This window comes from Cnephaeus nilssonii (genome assembly GCF_951640355.1).
Source record: "Cnephaeus nilssonii genome assembly, chromosome: 10".
In the NCBI taxonomy this organism is placed as follows: Eukaryota; Metazoa; Chordata; class Mammalia; order Chiroptera; family Vespertilionidae; genus Cnephaeus; species Cnephaeus nilssonii.
This window is the reverse complement of record NC_137081.1, coordinates 41,200,029-41,221,191: the sequence shown is the minus strand read 5'-3', so window position 1 is coordinate 41,221,191 and position 21,163 is coordinate 41,200,029. Positions and strand designations below refer to the sequence as shown.

The following is a 21,163-nucleotide window of genomic DNA, read 5'->3' as shown; positions in this document are numbered from 1 at the left end:
TAACCGTGGTTTTGTACTCTATATCCAGTCGTTTGCTTTCCTCCATTTCTTTCATTTGTGACCTGTTTCTTTTGTCTTCGCATTTTGGCTGCTTCCCTGAGTTGATAGAGTGGCTTTGTGTGCTAGGTGTCCTATAGGGCCCAGGGGCTCAGCCTCCCCAGTTACCTGAGGTGGACACTCTTGGTGCACCCCTTTGTGGGCTGTGTGCACAGTCTTGTTGTAGTTAAGCCTTGATTGTTGTTGGTATCACTCGGAGTAATTGACCTCTAGGCCAGTTGGCTGTGAGGATCAGCTGTGTCTATGCTGGGAGAACTTCTGTGCTGGAGACACCCTTATGAGACAAGACTTGCAAAAGTCTCTGTGCTCAGCTTGGATGGGGCGGAGTCTCAGGGCAGAGCAGACAGCAATGGCTTCCCGTCAGCCCTGCCCTGAGAGGCCCCTGGATCTCAGTGTCCCGCGGTAATTGCTGCAAGCACCTCTGAGAGAAAGCCGCCATTGAGTTTCGCCCGCTGCCAGACAGTCCAGTTTCTCCCCGAATGAGTCTGGGTTGCCAGAGTCTCGCCTGGAACTTAAGTTCAGAGCTGTCAGGAGCTTTTGTCTCCCTCCTGATTGAGAAAGCCAGCCGCATACTCAGTTGCCAGCCCTCTCCACACGCACGCCTCCGTATCTCTGCCTTCTGCAGCTCCTCTGAGTCTCAGTGTGCTTTTCTCTTTCCTTCTAGTTGTAGAATTTCCACTCAACCAGCCTTCCTGTGGTTCTGGATGATGTCTGTTTTGTCTTTTAGTTGTAGTTTTGAAATTGTTGTGCGAGGCAGCAGTTTAGGTTAAGAGGCCATCTTGCCGCCATCTTGGTTTCTCCCCCTAGTCATCTTCTTAACCAGTTTTCAGTAGATATCCTGGTAGATATCCTTATCTCTTTCCTTAGCTCCCATGCTATTGCACTATCCTGGTTTTCTTCCTACCCTTCCTACCTTTCTGGTCATGCTTTTGCTGACTTTTCTTCTTTTTGCTTCCTAAATTTACAAATCCTTAAGATCAATTTTTAGTTCTTTTGTATTTCCTCCCTTAATAATCTCAGCTATTTAGACTGTATTAGCTTTTTCCACTATAGGGGGAATTCTGTAAAACAAATCTTATGTCAAGATATATAAATAACTTTCAACATCTCCATTTCCTTCCCCATCTTTGACTATATTTTTAGGCACTTTGTTTGTTTTTTTAAACATTTTTTAAATCTATTTCAGAGAGGAAGGGAGAGGGAGAGAGATAGAAACATCAATGATGAGAGAAAATCATTGATCGGCTGCCTCCTACACACCCTCCACTGGGGATGGAGCTTGCAACCCAGGCATGTGCCCTGACCGGGAATTGAACCGTGACCTCCTGCTTCATGGTGATGGGACAGTGTTGGCTTTTTTATGGTCTTGCAAGGCTATGGGTGGCTTTCCCCTGGATGACAGCAAAAAAAAAAAAAAGGGATCTCAGAGGCTTGGTTTCTGGGTTAAAATGACAAACGTTTTTGGAGATATTCATATTTTCTTTGTTTTGTTTAGTTTTATAGTTTTTGCAGAAATGTAAGGCTGTAGCAGAAATGAGCTTTAGTCACTTACACATTGGTCAGTATAATAAGCTTGTGATTTAATTCCTCTTCCTATTACTAACAAGCAGGGAGGGAGCAATGAAAGTGAATTAGCATTTTCCCAGTTGGTGGTAGAGAAAGTTTGGATTACCACACTGATTAAATTATAAGTGGACAGTGGAGGGAACAAATCATGAAATTTAAAATATAGTCCAGGAAATACATGTGGCCAAGGGAAGTATACATCTTTTTTGGTTGACTTTTGCTAGGACAACTTGGAGATACTGATTTGGGTTGTTTTCCTCATTTACGTAGCCCAGTACATGAAGCTAACCAATAGTATGGTTGTGTCTTTCTAGGATTCCAGAATGGCAGGTATCAAGCTTGTATACATGTGTATAGGTGTACATGCCTGAACATAAAATATTAGGAATATATACTATTACAAATAGAAATGACTAATAATCTGTACAGTAGTCCCCCCTTATCCATGTGGGATATGTTTCAAGACCCTCAATGGGTGCCTGAAACCTTGGATAGTACCAAACCATATATATATATATACACACACACACACACTATGTTTTTTTCCTATACATACATACCTATGATAAAGTTTAATTTGTAAAGTAGGCACACTAAAAGATTAACAACAATAACTAATAGTAAAATAGAACAATTGTTACAATATACTGTAATAAAAGTTATGTGAATGTGGTCTCTATCTTACTGTACTGTACTCACCCTTCTTGTGATGCTGTAAGATTATGATACAACTAGAGGCCCAGTGCATGATTGAATCAGGCACCCTACACGCTTTCGCTTTTGATCGCGGGGGAGCTGGGTACCTGGTGCCAGAGCAGACAGGCACCCAGCTCCCCCACTTTTGATGGTCCGTGGCGGGACGTGAGCTCGCTGCCCCAGAGGCCCCTTCTGTTCTGCAGCACAGCCATGGCGCAGACGCTGAGCTCGCGCCGCCGCTGGCATGCAAGCTTAGCGTCCCGCTGGCCCAATCGGCTACCTCGGCCACCCCGAGTCCCGCCCCCTGCGCCTCCCGCTGGCCCAATCGTGGGCGTAGCGGAGTGATGGTAATTTACATATTACCATTTTATTAGGTCGGATGCCTATGTAACTAGATGAAGTAAGGTGAATGATGTAGGCATTGTAACGTAGCATTAGACTATTATAAGGCTTACTTGAACACAGGCACTGCGATGCTGTGAGAATCAATCTGATAACCTAGATGTTTACTCAGTGACTGGAGGGAGGTAGCATAAACAGCAGGGAGAGGCTGATCCCAAGCGGAAGGGAACAGGATGGCAAGAGATTTTCATCACGTTACTTAGAATGGCCCGCTAGTTAAAACTTATAAATTGTTTATTTCTGGAATTTTTTATTTAATATTTTTGAACTGCAATTGAGGGTAATCACCACGGGTAGCTGAAACTGTGGAAAGCAAAACTGCAGATGGGGTGGGAAGGGGGTGCTACTATATACTGTGATTTTCAAGTCAATAAGAATAAATAAATTTTTCACTAAAAGGAAAAAAAATGGACTAATGCAACAAAAGATATATTTGAAGTGAACAATAAGCAAGAAAACAAACTTCAATAGTAATTTTTAAAATGCCAATAAAATACCCATAATACATAATATTTTCCTCATCAAATTGTCAACAAAAACTATATAATATCTACTGTTGAGGGGAATTTGTATATAGGCTCACACTGTGTCATACGTTGTGCTCCTCCAGGAGATTTCATCATGCTACTCCGAATGACCCACAATTTGAAACTTAGTAATTATTTATTTTGGGAATTTTTATTTAATATTTTCGGATTGCAATTGATTGTGGGTAACTAAAACTCTAGAAAGCAAAACTGAGAAAAAGGGAACTACTATATTTCTGTTTTCAAAGAGATTATCCAAACAATAATGAATTTCTAATTGTTAGAATTTGGTAGGGAATAAGAGAAGTTTGGGGGAAAGGGAAGGCACCCCAGGAATCTACAATGAATAGTGAATGCCATGTTATTCTGCCCAGGGATAAGGTTGGCCTTGCCTTATTTGCCCCAGTCCTCCCTTCTTTCCCCACTTCTTTGTGCGTCTCTCTATAAGATCTTCCCTCCCATATTTATATATTCCTTTCCTTCCATTCATCAGTTCATAGCAAGTGTTATAAGGAATTGGACCTCGTCGACACAATTTTCTAAAAAAATACATTTTTAATGAAAATTTCTCCTCAACTAAAATATCACATTATTTTTAAAGATTACATTTATTGGGGTGACATTGGTTAATAAGATTATGTAGGTTTTAAGTATACATATTATATATGACACATGATCTGTATATTACATTGTGTGCCCACCACCCAAAGTCAAATCACCTTCCATCACCATATCTTGGCTCCCTTTTACCCTTTACTACCCTCCCACCCCCCTTTCCTCTGGTAACCACCATACTGTTGTCTGTGTCTATGAGTTTCAATTTATATCTCAAATATGAGTGAAGTCATATGGTTGTTAGCTTTTTCTGACTGATTTATTTTGCTTAGCATAATATTCTCAAGGTCCATCTATGTTGTCACAGATGCAGTATTGTATCTTTTCTCATGGCTGGGTAGTACTGTATGGCATATATGTACCATGTTGTCTTTATCCAATCATCTATCAAAGGGCACTTTCATTGTTTCCATGTCTCGGTCACTGTGAATAGTGCTGCATTGAACATAGGGGTGCATATGTCTTTGCGAATAAATGTTATTAAGTATTTCAGGTTGATACCCAGAAGAGGGATTGTTGGGTCATATAGTGAGTAGGTTTTTAATTTTTTGAAGAACCACTACACTGTTTTCTGTAGTGGCTGGGCCAGCTTACATTCCCACCGGCAGTGAATGATAGTTCCTTTTTACCCACAACCTCGCCAACACTTGTTATTACTTGTCTTGTTAATAGCCATTCTAATAGGTATGAGGTATTTCATTGTAGTTTTGATATGTATTTCCCTAATAGCTAGTGAAGTTGAGCTTTCTTTCATATATCTGTTGGCCATTTGTATATCTTCTTGGAAGAAGTGTCTGTTCAGGTCCTTTGCCTATTTTTTAGTTGGATAGTTTGATGTAGAGTCAGATGAGTCCTTTATATATTTTGGACATTAGCCCCTTATCAGAGCTGTTGTTTGCAAATATTATCTCCCACTCAGTCAGTTGTCCTTTTGTTTTGTTGGCATTTTCTTTTGCTGCGCAGAAGCTTTTTAGTTAGTTATAGTCTCATTCATTTATATTTGCTGTTATTTCCCTTGCCTTTGGGGTCAAATTCATAAAATCTTCCGTAAGACCAAGGTCCATGAGTTTAGTACCTATGTTTTCTTATATGTAATCTATTGTTTCAGACCTTATATTTAGGTCTTTGACCCATTTTGAATTAATTTTTGTACATGGGGACAGACTGGAGTTTAGTTTCATTCTTTTGCATGTGGCTTTCCAATTATCCCAGAACCAGAGGCTCTCTTTTCTCCATTGTGTGTTTTTGGCTCCTTTCTCAAAAATTATTTGCCTATATGTACATGTGATTTTATTTCTGGGTTCTCAATTCTGTTCCATTGGTCTGTTTGTCTTTTTTTTTTTTTTTTTTTTTTGTCAATCCTCACCTGAGGATATTTTTTCCATTGCTTTTTAGAGAGAGTGGCAGGGAGGAGGGAGAGAGAGAGAAATATCAATGTGAGAGTGACACATTGATTGGTTGCCTCTTTCACTCACCACGACAGGGGCCAGGAATTGAATCTGCAAACCCAGGTATGTGTCCTTGACTTGGAATCGAACCTGAGACCATTTAATGAACAGGCCAATGCTCTCACCACTGAGGAACACCAGCCAGGGCTCTGTGTGTCTGTTTTTCTATCAATACCATGCTGTTTTGATTATCCTTGCTCTGTAGTATAATTTGAAGTCAGGTAGTGTGATACCTCTAGCTTCGTTCTTTTTTCTCAGATTGCTTTGGCTATTCAGGGTCTTTTGTGGTTCCATACAAATCTGATTATTTGTTGTTCTATTTATTTAAAAAATGGCAACGAAGTATCACATGATTTCACTCATATGTGGAATCTTAGTAACAAAATAAACTGATGAACGAAGTGGATCCAGAGACATGGAAGCTTGGAACAGAGTGTGGAATCTGAGAGGGGATGCTGGGGAGGGTGTGTGGGTGGGAGGTAATCAACCAAAGATCTTTTAACCATGGACACAGATGATATGGTGGTGAAGGCCTGGGGCAGGGGGCAAGGGTGGGCTGGAGGTGGTCAGTGGGGGAAAAAGGGGACATATGTAATACTTTCAACAATAAAGAATTATTTTAAAAAATAAATAATGACAACAGATTTTGATGGGGATTATATTAAATCTGTATATTGCTTTGGGTAATGTGGACATTTTAATTATGTTAATTCTTCCATTCCATGAACATGGAATATCTTTCTATTGTCTCTTTTTCAATTTCTCTTAATAATGCTTTGTGGTTTTCAGTATATAGGTCCTTCACATCCTTTGTTAAGTTTATACCTAGATATTTTATTCTTTTGGTTGCAATTGCAAAAGGAATTGTTTTTTATTGGTGTTTTTTTTTCATTTCTTTTTCTGAAATTTCATTGTTAGTATATAGGAATGCAGTGGATTTTTGTACATTGATTTTATATCCTGTAACTTTACTGTATGTATTTGTTTATTGTTTCTAATAGTTTTTTAATGGAGTCTTCAGAGTTTTCTATATATAGAATCATGTCATCTGCAAAAAGTGACACTTTTACTTTTTCCTTCCCAATTTAGATCCCTTTTATTTATTTCTCTTTTCGTAATTGTTCTAGTTAGGACTTGCAGAAGTATGTTTAATAATAGTAGTGAGAGTGGACATTCTTGTCTTATATCTGATTTTGGAGGAAAAGCTTTCAGTTTTTTACCATTGAGTATGATATTGGCTGAGGGTTTGTAATATACCAGGTGTACCGGTTAATAATGCAGATTTTGTAAAAAAGAAAACACCATAATTTCAAGAGAAACATCAAAAGTGCTTTATTCAAAGTAATGTCCATCGCTAGCTACACATTTCCCCATCTTTCAGGTAATTTGTGGATATCCTCCCAATAGAACTTTTCTTGTTTTGAGGCCAACCATTCAGAGACCCAATTTTCCACTTCTTCATACGTTTTGAAGTGCTGCTCAGAAAGTGCGTGTGCCATACATTGGAACAAGTGGTAATCTGAAGGAGCAAGGTCTGGTGAATATGGTGGGTGGGTTAATACTTCCCAGGCAAGATCTTTTAACGGGTCTTTAACTGGTTTTGAAGTGTGTGATGGTGCGTTATCATGAAGCAAAATTACTTTGCTGTGCCTTCTGGCCCATTCTGGTCGTTTTACGATCAAAGAGTGGTTCAAATTGATAATTTGTTATCGGTAGTGATGGGTATTAACGGTTTTACCTGGTTTTAGAAGCTCATAATACACCACACCTTCCTGATCCCACCAAACGCAGAGCATTGTCTTCTTTCCGAAGCAATTTGGCCTTGCAGTCGATGTTGATGGTTGACTTGGATCAACCCATGATTTTGTGCCTTTGGGATTCTCAAAATAAATCCATTTTTCATCTCCAGTCACAGTTAGATGCAAAAAAGACTTTCTTTCGTGCCGTTGAAGCAACATTTTACTGATCACTTTTCAGTTTTCCATTTGTCTTTTGTTCAGTTGATGTGGCACCCATTTTCCTTCCTTTAAAATCTTTCCCATTGCTTGTAACCGATGGGAAATTGTTTGCTGAGCACAGTTTAATCTTTCTGCAAGTTGTTTTTGAGTTTGACACGCATCTTTATCCAATAATGCTTGTAATTGTTGGTCTTCAAACTTTTTTGGTTGACCTGGACGTTCTTTGTCTTTCACATTGAAATAATCACTTTTAAAGTGTTTAAACCAGCGTTCACAAGTATCTTGAGTTGGAGCATGTTCACCATAAGTTTCCCGAAGTATACAATAACTTTCAGCAGCACTTTTCTTCAAAATAAAGTAATGAATTAAAACTTCCCGCAAATGCTCTTTTTTTTGGCACAAAATTCGACATTTTAAGCATAAAAATATCTATGATGTTAACACCTTCAGATAATTTGACATAAGAAGTTTTGAAGCTTGCTGTCAATACAACAAAATAGCATACATATCAAATCACATATATATCAACATAAGTGTATCTCAATCTATTGAAAAAAATCTGCATTAATAACCGGTACAGCTGGTAAGACCTTTATATGTTAAGGTACTTACCTTCTATACCCATTTTATTGAGTGTTTTAATCATAAATGGATGTTGTATCTTATCAAATGCCTTTTTTGCATTTATTGGTAATATACAATTTTTATCCTTTGTTAATGTGCTGTATTACATTGATTTTGGACACAATTTTTGACCCTTGAATTCAGGTTTTAAAAAGTTTCCTCAAAGTGTATGTTGAAGCTGACTCATTCTTAATGGAATTCTGTTATTTAAAAAAAAGTGTTGTGATTGCTAAGAAGCCCAACAATGGGTTTTATAACAAATCATTATGGAATTTCTGTATACGTGTAAAAGAAAGAATTGTGTTTTTTAAAACACAATTAACTGGGAACAGAGAGAAACCGTACTGTGATTCAAGGGCTCCGCAGCATATTTGCTTTAGGTTTAGAGTTGCAGTAATCATACTTATTTAGTTCATGGCATTTGTCTATGAACAAATGGGAGGCCTTGCTTTTGTTTTCCTCCTCTGATTCCTAATCATTCCATTTCCCCCTCCCATAGGCACCTATGAATGTTCTTGAATATATATATGTCTATTCTTTTGTAAAATATTCAGTGTTAGGTGTGTATATTTTTAATTTGTTTAAACTGGTATTACGTTGTAGATCTTTTTGTTTCTCCTTTTGTGTTCACCACTGTTTAAATAATCTCTTCTTGTTTCTGTATGTATATCTACCTCAGAACTTCTGATTGCTGTTAGTATTTCACGATATTTACTTACCACTTAACTCATTTCTTTGTGATACCTCCAACTATTCTACAGACAGTGCTCCAGAGCAATGGTCGCCAACCAGAGATCCGGACCACTGGTGGTCCGTGAGGTCCAAAAGGTTGGCGACCGCTGGTTTAAGGAAACTTTTGGAGCAGCGGTCGCCAACTGGTGGTCTGCAGACCACTGGTGGTCCATGAGGTCCAAAAGGTTGGCGACCGCTGCTCCAGAGAATATATCAGACATGTTCCCTTGTAGAACTGTGTGTGAATTTGTCCTAAATATATACCTAGAACAGTATAGCTGGGTCATAGAAATGGCATTACCTATGAAAACACAGCACATGATTGTTCTGTGGAGCAGCTTACCAGAAATGCATGTGGATTCCTTTCTCCATGTTTTTGAGAACAACTTTCTGTGTTGTAATCTTATTGTTAATTTATCTTAACTATAACATTAGAAAAAGTTAGAAAGTTGATTAATAACTTATTATATAGAAGGGTCAAATTTTTATTATGGCAATTAGAGTTTTAAAACTTACAGTGGAAATATTTAGGGGAGATTGAAGTACATGTTGAAATTCAAAGTGTTGCATGATAATGTCCAGGTTTTGCAAGAAGTCTTACTGTCTAGAGGGCAGGTATATTATCTTGTCTACCTGTCCAGAAACTTGATCTTGTCATGGTCTAGTGTCAATCATATTTAGGTAGTTTGACTCATGTTAACTATCCTCACTAGTTACCAGTTAATTAGAATGCCAGTAGACTAATTCATGATGAGAAAGTAAAATGTCAAGCCTCCTGGCTATTTCATTGGCCAGTTTTTCTCTGCAGGGAATAGAGTATAATTAGAAGAGATAGCTTGGTGAGTTTTAATCAGGGCAAGAGGAAATATTCTATGATCTAGGTGATTAATGGTGTCAAGCTATCAAAGCCTAATGGCATTTATTTATTTTCTAATTCAGATGTTTTAACAATGTTGGAACCATGAGATTTGTAGCAGTGTTAATTATGACATGATAATCTATCCATGACTTCTGTTTGATTTTTTCTGGTCTTTATTATAAAGGGGTTTCTCTTATAATACACATAAATTATTGAACTTATAAGTAAGCTATTTAGACTAAATTATTTGAAAGAGAATTAGTTGCATTGTTAGATTGAGGCAGTAAACATTGTAATTAGTTTTATAGGGATTTTTCTATTGAATTTTTAGAATTAATTTTGTAGGATGTGTAGATTAGATATGAATATGGTTTTAAATCTATTTTAAAGCATATACATTTCAAACTAAATTTAGACTTAAACAGTATTCTATAGTTTTCTCCCCTCATTAAACCTTTATATTTCTAATGAGAACTCAGCTTCAATTAAAAAAATAAAATAAGCCAGTAGAAATGTTATTTTATTTATAGGATTTTTTTGTAGCAAATCGTTTCAGAGATATATCTGTTTATCTTGGTATCTTTCTCATCACTTTTTGTCACTTTTATGATTTTTTTTTAGGTTATCTGGATCTTGAAATAATTAAGCATATACCCAGTTAAAAGGGATTTTAATTAGCACAAAAATCCTTGAAATATATTTTTATTTTTAAATTTATTTTTTAAAATATATTTTTATTGATTTCAGAGAGAGGAAGGGAGAAGGATAGAGAGATAGAAACAATGAAGAAACATCATCAGTCAGCTACCTCCTGCACGCTCTCTACTGGGAATCCAGCCTGCAATCGGGCATATACCCTGACCAGGAATCAAACTGTGATCTCCTGGTTCAAGGGTCTACATTCAACCACTGAGCCACATCGGTCGGGCTGTTTTTTTATTTTTAACTTAAATATATTGTACTATGTATGGAATTAATTTGAATTTAACTGATACTGAGTGTGGCTAGTTAGAAATCCAGCTTTGGGGCTTAAGTTTTATACTTAAGTTTTTATTTTTCTAAATCTCTAAGATTATATGGTATTTTCTTATTGTTTAAATTGGAAAAGATAGGTGAAAATTAGGTTTTTATCTGAACTGAGTGGTGAAGTGTCTTTTATTAGAATTTTGATTATTGGAATTACATTGGGGGGGGGAGATTCCTTTTTTAAAGTTATTAGCTAATTGAACTTTTTATTGCTAACCCAAAATAAAACTAGGATAAAGCATATTTTTAATGAAAAATGTTATGACTAGAAATAGTAATGTGTAAATAAGTTATGCATTTTCTTTAGAATTCTTGTAGTTTATTATTAGAGGAATAATAATTTGACTATGTATGTACAGAGATGTAAAAGTAAAAATTTCTCATTTTTAGAATAAAGTAACTTTTTATAGTTTTCATAATAATGATAATAAAAATAAAAATAGTAATAATGGTACCTCTAAATATTTCAGTTAAAAATTGTGCAAACAGCCCAGGGTAATGCAGAATACTGTGTCTTTATATAATGGGAGTATACTGCCACCTTGTGTATATGTGATGCTATTTTATTTCTCCATTTTCATTTGTTACACCAGCTAACACAGTAGTTTCTCACCATTTGGTACTGTGTTCAGATGTGTACATGTTTAAAAAGAAACAAAACACTGTTTTGTTTTACATGTAGTAAAATCAAGCCAAATTTTTCTTTTTCTTGCAGGAGAAGGAGTCTTCCATTTTTAAGACATTGAATTTGGTGTAGTTAGATTTAGATATAAGAATTGGCAAGTCTGAGAGATCAGCCTGGTTAATTGATATCTGAGGTTAATTGAGATTTGAATCCTTTTAGTTAAATTTTATGGAAAGTTGGTGATTCTTTTATCATTCTTCATTTTAGTGCTTGCAATTCTTTGGGAGCATTATTCCGAATGTCAGAATTCATTATCCTACCTAATAAAAGGGTAATATGCAAATTGACCGAACGGTGGAATGACCAGTCACTATGATATGCACTGACCACAAGGGGGCACACTGACCACCAGGGGGAACGTCACTCAGCCAGAAGCCCTGAGCCAGGCTCACAGCTGGCGAGCGCAGCAACGGTGGCGGGAGCCTCTCCCACCTCTGCGGTAGTGCTAAGGATGTCCGACTGCCAGCTTAGGCCTGGGGAACGGGCCTAAGCCGGCAGTCAGACATCCTCCGAGGGCTCCTGGACTGTGGGAAGGTGCAGGCCTGGCTAGGGACCCCCACCCCACTTCACGAATTTTGTGCACTGGGCCTTCTAGTACTGTAGATAAAGGAAGTACAGGGCTTTGGGCTTACTGCCACAACCTTATTTCTTTATGTTTAAATGTTTTCCTTTATTTAGGTCAACTACAGAAGAACTACTGTAATAATGACATGTAATAGTGCTATGAAAAATATTGATGTTATGAAAAAAGTCTTCCTTTAAATTATTTTGGGTTTAAGGGAATGACTTGGTGGGTGTCAGATGTTATCTTTCTAAGGAGGAAGAGTCACCCAGACAGCAAGTTCACTTTCTGATGCTCTCAACTAGCTTAGCTGTGTAAGGATGATTTCTTCTCTGGGCACCAGTTTCTTCATTTGAAAAATGAGCAGTTGAACCAGGTGGTTTCTAAGGACCTTTTTAGGCTTTAGAATTCTATGATTGTGTAAAGTTTTCTGCTCTGTTTTTAAAATATTGATGCAGTAATGCCCTTCAATGTACTCACTATACTCTTCCAAATAAGAAGTTATTTTAAAATTTAGTGTAATCACACAATTGTGATTACATAGAACAAATATATTAGTAATTTGAGGGGATGCATGTGTATAAAAGTTTAAAACCAGAAACCTAGGAAATATGCCTACTTTTTATTTAACACTGGGAACTTCAAGATTGGCTTTGGAGTAACCTAGATATTAATTATATACTATTCAAGCAATATAACACTTTGGCGGGGGGCGGGGGGCAGAAATGCATTCTAAATGCCTACACTTCAACTTCTGGAAAAGCTCTAAAAGTTGTTATAAATATGGTAAGGTCCATATAGGCAGATTTTTCAGATTGAGATGAAAAGAGAGAAAAAGGGACATTGGCCTATAGTTAAAAACTTGGAAGCTCTTGAGGATGTTACCCAACTGGAAATTTAAGGCCAAAGATTCTTCAGTATGTAGATTTTTCCATTTTTTTCTTGTACAGCAGCAGATATTTCCTGCTCATCTTGATTCATTTTTCTCATCAAGTGCTGAGAGTGAATATGTAATCAGGTTTAGGTTGTTTTTGTTGTTGTTAATCCTTACTCAAGGATATTTTTCCATTGCTTTTCAGAGAAAGTAGAAGGGAGAGGGAGAGACAGAGAGAGAGAAACATCGAATTGAGAGAAACACATCGAATGGTTGCCTCCAACAGGACCCTGACTAGAGCCTGGGATGGAGCCTGCAATGGTATGTGTCCTTCACGGTAATTGAACCCAGGACCCTTCAGTCTGAGGGCCAGTGCTCTATCCACTGAGCCAAACCGACCAGGGCAGGGTTAGCTTTTTACTTTGAGGTCATGTGGGAATAATATTTTTAAATTCTAGGCATAATTTTAAGGAAAATGATTCTCATTGTTAAGCTATATAAACATGCCAAATTCAACATCTGTATTGAAATAATTTCCCAGTGCCTCATGGTAATAATACCAAAGAAAAATAACTCTATAGGTATTTTTGCATTTATTTTGTGTAATACCAAACTATTGGTTTTTAAAAAAAATCCTCACAAATCTATTGATTTGTTTGTTGTTTCTATTGATTTTAGAGCGAGGAAGGGAGAGGGGAAGAGAGAAAGAAACATCAATCAGCTGCCTCCATATACACCCAGACCAGAAATCAAACCTGCAACCTGGCACATGCCATAACCAGGAATTGAACCCATGATCTTTCAGTCAGGACAACACTCCAGCCAACCAAGCCACACCAGCCAGGACCCAAACTACTATTTTATAGAGTACACTCTTTTTTTTTTTTTTTTTTAATATATTTTATTGATTTTTTACAGAGAGGAAGGGAGAGGGATAGAGAGTCAGAAACATCGATGAGAGAAAAACATCCATCAGCTGCCTCCTGCACACCCCCCACTGGGGATGTGCCCGCAACCAAGGTACATGCCCTTGACCGGAATCGAACCTGGGACCCTTCAGTCCGTAGGCCGACGCTCTATCTACTGAGCCAAACCGGTTTCGGCTAGAGTACAGTCTTCATGACAAATTAACTACCTAATAAAATGCATTTCACATAAAAATTTATACACATATTATAAAACATTAAGTAAAGGTGTTAATTAAAATGTATATATTATCTCTAATGTAAATTATGGATATATGATAAAAATAAAATATTAAGTAAATTATACTTCATAAACATGAAGAGAATAAAATGAAGAAAGCATCTATGAGTCTGTTTCTCTTTTGTTTATTTTGTTCATTACATTTAACATGTAGTAAGTGAAATCATATGGTACTTTCCTTTTTCTGACTGGCTTATTTCACTTAGCATAATACTCTCCAGGTCCATCCATGCTGTTACAAAAGGTAAGATTTCTTTCTTCTTTACGGTTGGGTAGTATTCCATTGTGTATACCACAGCTTTTTAATCCACTCATCTACTGATGGGCACTTGGGCTGCTTCCAAATCTTGGTTATTGTAAATAATGCTGCAATGAACACAGGGATGCATATATTCTTTCAAAGTGTTTCTTGTTTATATTTTCATAAGTGGAATCACTGGGTCATAAGGCAGTTCCATTTCTAATTTTTTGAGGTAACACCACACTCTTTTCCACAGTGGCTGCACCAATCTGCATTCCCACCAACAGTGCACAAAGGTTCCCTTTTGTCCACATCCTCTCCAACACTTGTTATTTGTTGATTTATTGAAGATAGCCATTCTGACAGGTGTGAGGTGGTATCTTGATAGGAATTGTGTTGAATTTATAGATTATTTTGTGTAATATGGATATTTTAATGATACTAATTCTTTCTAACCATGAACACAGTATATGCTTTCATTTATTTGTATATTCTTCAGTTTCCTTCTTCAGTGTCTTATAATGTTTTGAGTACATGTCTTTTATGCCCGTGGTTAAATTTATTCTTAGGTATCTTATTCTTTTTCACGCAATTGTAAATGGTATTGTTTTCTTATTTTCCCTTTCTGATAGTTAATTATTGGTGTAGAAAAATGAAGCTGATTTCTGGATGTTTCTTTTGTATCCTGTTACTTTACTGAGTTCATTTAATCTGTTCTAATGGTTTGGTGGAATCTTTAGGGTTTTCTTTTCTTTTTTTCTTTTTTAAATATATATTTTATTGAATTTTCAGAGAGAAGAAGGGAGAGGGATAGAGAGCTAGAAACATTGATGAGAGAGAAACATCGACCAGCTGCCTCCTGCATGCCCCCTACCGGGGATGTGCCCGCAACCAATGTACATGCCCTCGACCGGAATCGAACCCGGGACCTTCCAGTCCACAGACCGACGCTCTATCCACTGAGCCAAACCGGTTACGGCTAGGGTTTTCTATATACAGTATCATATCATCTGCAAATAAAGCCAGTTTTATTTCTTCCTTTCCAATTTTGATGCCTTTTATTTTTTCTTGTCTGATTGCTGTGGCTAGGACTTCCAGTGCTGTGTTGAACATGAGTGGTAAAAGTGAATATCTGTGTCTTTTTTTTTTTCTTTCAATTTTAAATGATAGCCTTGCTAGGTAAAGTAGTCTTAGTTATAGTTCCTTGTTTTTCTCACTTTGAATATTTTATGCCAATCTCTTCTGGCCTGAAATGTTTCTGTTGAGAAATCAACTGACATTTTTATGGGAGCTCCCTTGGATGTACCGTATTTTCTGGAGTATAAGATGACTTTTTAACCCAGGAAAATCTTCTATACGCCCAGTCATTTTATATGCCGGAAAATACGGTAACTAACTGTCTTTTTAAAAATATATATTTTATTGATTTTTTACAGAGAGGAAGGGAGAGGGATAGAGAGTTAGAAACATCGATGAGAGAGACACCGATTCAGCTGCCTCCTGCACACCCCCTACTGGGGATGTGCCCGCACCAAGGTATATGCCCTTGACTGGAATCGAATCTGGGACCTTTCAGTCCACAGGCCGACGCTCTATCCACTGAGCCAAACCAGTTAGGGCACTAACTGTCTTTCTCTTCCTGCTTTTAATATTCTCTTTTTGTCCTTTACCTTTGGCATTTTAATTATGATATGTCGGTATAGGCCTCTTTGCATTCATCTTGTTTGGGACTCTGCGCTTCCTGGACTTGTATGTCTTTTTCCTTCACCCGGTTAGGGAAGTTTTTGGTCATTATTTCTTTTGTTTTGTTTTAACTCTCAACTGAGGATATTTCTCCATTGATTTTTAAGGAGAGTGGTAGAGAGAGGGAAAGACAGAGAAAAACATCAATATTAGAGAAACACATCCATTGGTTGCCTCCTGCATGAGCCCCGACCAGGGCCCAGGCCGGGGAGGAGCCTACAACTGAGGTACTTGCCCTTAACCGGAATTGAACCGGAACCCTTTGGACCACAGGCTGACACTCTTAACCACTGAGCAATACTGGCTAGGGTTTGGTCATTCTTTCTTTTTTAAAAAAAATCTTTATTGTTGACATTATTACAGATGTCCCTCTTCCCCCCCTCCCCCATAGCTCCCCTTCACCTGGTTCCCACCCTTCCCAGGCCCTCGCCATCCTATTGTCTGTGCTCATAGGTACTGCATACATGCATATAAAATCTTTCTCCCGCACCCCCCACACCCCCTTACCTCTGAGAATTGTCAGTCTGCTCCATTTCCATGCCCCTGACTCTATTCCATTCACCAGTTTATTCTGTTCATCAGATTTGTTATTCATTTGATTTTTAGATTCAGTTGTTGATAGATATGTATTTGTTGCCACTTTGTTGTTCATATTTTTTATCTTTTGCTTCTTCCTCTTCATAAAGAATACCCTTCAGCATTTCATATAATACTGGTTTGGTGATGATGGACTCCTTTAACTTTTTCTTGCCTGTGAAGCTCTTTATCTGACCTTCAATTCTAAATGATAGCTTTGCTGGGTAGAGTAATCTTGGTTGTAGGTTCTTGCTATTCTTCATTTTGAATATTTCTTGCCACTCCCTTCTGGCCTGCATAGTTTCTGTTGAGAAATCAGCTGACAGTCGTATGGGTGCTCCCTTGTAGGTAACTAACTGTTTTTTTCTTGCTGCTTTTAAGATTCTCTCTTTGTCTTTTGCTCTTGGCATTTTAATTATGATATATCTTTTTAAGAAATATATATTTTATTGATTTTTTACAGAGAGGAAGGGAGAGGGATAGAGAGTTAGAAACATCGATGAGAGAGAAACATCCATCAGCTGTTTCCTGCACGCCCCCTACTGGGGATGTGCCTGCAACCAAGGTACATGCTTTTGAAGTTACCACTAAGTTTTTTGAGCAACCTTATAACCATATTTTAAAACTCTATAACTGGTAAATTGCTTGCCTCCATTTCACTTAGCTCTTTTTCTGGAGATTTCTCCTTTTCTTTCATTTGGGGCATGTTTCTTTGTCTCTCCATTTTTGCTGCCTCTTCATGTTTGTTTCTATGTATAAGATAGATTGCCTATGTTTTGCAATCTTGATAGGGTAGCCTTATATAGTAGGTGTCCTGTGGGATGTTGTGATATAGTCTTTTTGATTACCTGAGCTGGCTGCTCCAGGAATGTTCCTGTGTGGGTTATGTGAGCCCTCCTGTTGCAATTGCATTTTGATTGCTATTGGTCTGTTCGTGCATGGGTCAACCCTCTGGCTGGCTGACTGAGAATTGACCTGACCACATTATACAAACTACTGTGCAGGTAGGTACTGACCACATGAAGCAGAATTTGCCTCAGCAGGGTCTGGTTCCTGCTGAGATCTTCCTTTTGATATGACACTTGTGAAGCCAATTGGATTCTGCTCTAATGTCTGAAGCTGGTAACTGGGTGTGGGGTTCTGGGTCTCTTGGGCAGGACTTGGATGTTGATTAATGTTACACATTGCCTGTGACTGCTTCTGGGCAACCTGTTTGGAGCTACAAAGTGATCCACAGTTTGTGGCTGCCTCTGCTGGGCCTGGGTGTGCCTGGGAAAAACCAAGTTGTACATCAAGGCCAGCTTACACCAACACCAAGCCTAGGGGCAGGTCAGCAAAAGGCCCAGCGTCTCCACCTGTCTCTACCTGCTGGTTCTCTGTTAGGCTCAGTCCCACTGAAAGAGACTTTGGGGCATGAGGTAGTTTCTCAGTGAGTCATCAGGTAGGGGTGAGTGGTGTTCACCAGATTGATACAGGTTCAAACTCTGTGCCACTGCTGCGTCTGAGGCCACTCAGCAGAAGTCCCAGGGTATACCAAGTCTAACTGCCACCCACTGGGTGCCCACAGACCTTTGTTTGGGGGCAGGCTCTGAAGGAGTCATCAGGGTGAGGCCCACAGAGTTTATCAGGCCCAAAGAGACCAAGATTTGGCTGTATGAAGGGAGGGCTTCGTACTGCTTGGGCCTTTGAGGGCAAACTATACCCCATCCTAGAGCCACACAACTCCGTCTTCTGCCTGGACCTCCAGCTTCTGCCTGGACCTCCTATAGCAGGGGTCCTCAAACTTTTTAAACAGGGGGCCAGTTCACTGTCCCTCAGACCGTTGGAGGGCCGGACTATAGTTTAAAAAAAAAAAACAACTATGAACAAATTCCTATGCACACTGCACATATCTTATTTTGAAATAAAAAAACAAAACGGCAAAAACACCCGGCAGATTATGTTTTGGATAAATGTCCTCGGCGGGCCGCATGTGGCCCGCGGGCCGTAGTTTGACGACGCCTGTTTTATAGAACTGAGCTCAGTAGGGTGGGGGACCTAGGAGTCAGGTGGGTCGGGCTAGTGAATGTCCGTCTCAATATGGCTTCTGTAAATCCTTGGTTATAAATCTTATTCAGCTAATCTTCAGTTAGTTATTCAGGATTTTAGTTGTAATTGCAGTTTTGTCTTGGGAGGAAGTGGAGGTAACTTCCACATTCTCCACTGCCATCTTGGATCTCCAACTGAAAATTACCATCACCTTATTTCAACAGCCCAGATATACTAGGGTACCATTCTATAACATATAATAAAATCTGACATAACACTGAAATGTGTTTGCCTGTTGTGTTCTGCACAGGCTCAGACCTGTTCTTTTGTAATGTGCAAAATGGAATGAGTGAACCCTTGATTTTGATGAAAATGATTTTAAAACTATGAAATACTACATTTTGGTAACTAAAAATACCATATTGTTTTGGACTACTGGAAACTGGTATAGTTATTAACTGTTATGTTAATGTTAATATGTAGGTCAAGGTAGAGACTATACCTTGTAAAAGGATTTAGAATGGTTGTAGATGTAGCAATGTACTTTATTAAAAGTGTCTACTGCTGGTAATGTCATTACTATTGAACCTACTTTGTAAATTGGTCTTTTTCATCATAGAAGATTAATAATTGCATTTTTTAAAATACGGCAAAAATGTGTTTCCTATTCAAGTAATTTATTTTTATTGCAAAAATTTTTAGCCATCCTATAATATAAACTCAATAATGTACAAAATAAAGCATGTTTTACTCTTAAGTATATTTTTCTCCTTTGTTCTTTTTCTTCCTTTTTTCTTTCAATGCATTAAATTTAGTGGTTGTAGCCCTTGGTGAAGCAGGTGCTGCTCATTAGAGTGATTCTATATTTGGAAATATTAATATATAGACATTGTGATATACATCCCATTTTATTTAAACAAATATACTAGTGGGATAAAGTCTTCTTTTAAATGACTGAAAGTTAATAGTCACTCTTTTGTTTTAAGATGTTTAGCATAGGTCTCATTTATATATTTTTTCTTATTAGGCAAGAAGTTTTGAAATGGAATGGATGGGGATATAATGATTCCAAGTTCATCTTCAATAAGAAAGGCCAAGTTGAGTTGACTGGGAAAAGGTAACTGTTTATTCTTTCTTTTGTTATTTATTCCCCACTTTTTGTTTCTATGAAAAATTTTAAACATAAATAACAAACATAACATGTGCAATAATAGACATACATAATAATATAATGACTCCTCCCTTCCTTGTAAAATTTACCAGTATTTTGCAATAATTGCTTCTTTTCTGTAGCATTTCAAATTCTGACATTTTTTATGTCAGTTCTAAATGTTTACATATGTGTCCCTTAAAAAATGAGGATCCAATATAGCCACTCATACAATATCATTGTCATACTCCCTAAAATAATAAATTTTAATAATATATCATTACCCAGTCCACATTCACATTTTCCCAGTTGTCTCAAAATTCCATTTTTATACGTAGTTTGTTTGACTTAAAATGTAAATAAGTTCTGCTCATATTACCTAATCCCCATTCCATTGATTTGTCAAAAGTAACTCCATTTTTTGTTGTTGTTGTTAATCCTCACCTGAGGATATTTTTTCCATTGCATTCAGAGAAAGTAGAACAGAGGGAGGGAGGGATGGAAAGAGGGAGGAGGAGAGAGAGGGAGAGAGACAGACAGAGAGAGATATGAGAGAGGTAACATTGACTGGTTGTCTCCTGCTCATGCCCCAACCTAGGATGGGGAGGGAACCTGCAACCCAGGTACATGCCCTTGGCTGGGAATCGAACTCATGACCCTGGTGCACGGGCTGGCACTCTGACCATTGAGCACCACCGGCCAGGGTCAGAGTAACTCCATTTTTAATTCTGAGCATTTATATTTGGATGTGGGTTATTATGAAAGGTGAACAATTTTTGGTGAATATAAATTAGTTTTCTGAGATATATTAGGGAAGAAGTGATGAAGAAGGATCAGGCATTTGTTTGATAGCTTTCACATTTCTGAAATGTTTTTGTTAATGTGTTACTAAGAATATTAAAGAATATTTTATTATACTTGGGATGGTGAACACACAGTACAGTGTACAGATCATATGTTGTAGAATTGTGCACCTGAAACCTGTATAATTTCGTTAACCATTTTTGCTCCAATAAATTCAATAAAAGGGGGGAGAAAGAATATTTGTATTGTTACTCTTCCAGATACAGACAATTGTAAAACAAGTTCATAGTTGATTGTAAGCAACACTGACTCTGCCAAAGCTGGTATTTTGGGTTTGCCTATTGAATTTTGATAGAAATTTTTTGAAAGGACAGTAAATATAAATATATAATATTTGAATGCTGGCTCTAAAAATAAAAAAAAATTGAGGCTAGGTAAAAATTGGATCAGCTATATTATGAATCTGTATCAGTATTGTACTTTGACTTAATATCTATTGGACATTAATATGCTTGGATTAATACTTTTAAAATGTATAAACTATGTCAATATATTGAAATATCAGCAAGAAAACTTTTATTCCTTTGGAGAAATTATTTTTCTTTGAAACATAATTATCCTATGTTTCTAACTTAAATATACTTTATACCTGAAACAAAACCTCAGGAGTAGTAATTAGGAACTAATTTTATTGAAGGTGTGAAGATGAACATTTGACCTTTGTTTTTCTTTTCTTTTTTTAATCCTCACCTTAGGATATGTTTTTATTGATTTTTAGAGAGAG

General features: G+C 37.5%; 1 protein-coding gene across 1 annotated transcript in view; it reads left to right on the top strand.

Moving 5' to 3' along the window:
• The window catches only part of AGPS (alkylglycerone phosphate synthase), a 126,332-nt gene that overhangs the window by 11,768 nt on the left and 93,401 nt on the right, over positions 1–21,163 (top strand). The window contains exon 2 of the mRNA XM_079782053.1: positions 19,453–19,542. Within this exon, the coding sequence (XP_079638179.1) occupies positions 19,453–19,542 (90 nt within the window). The remainder of the gene's footprint in view (positions 1–19,452; positions 19,543–21,163) is intronic.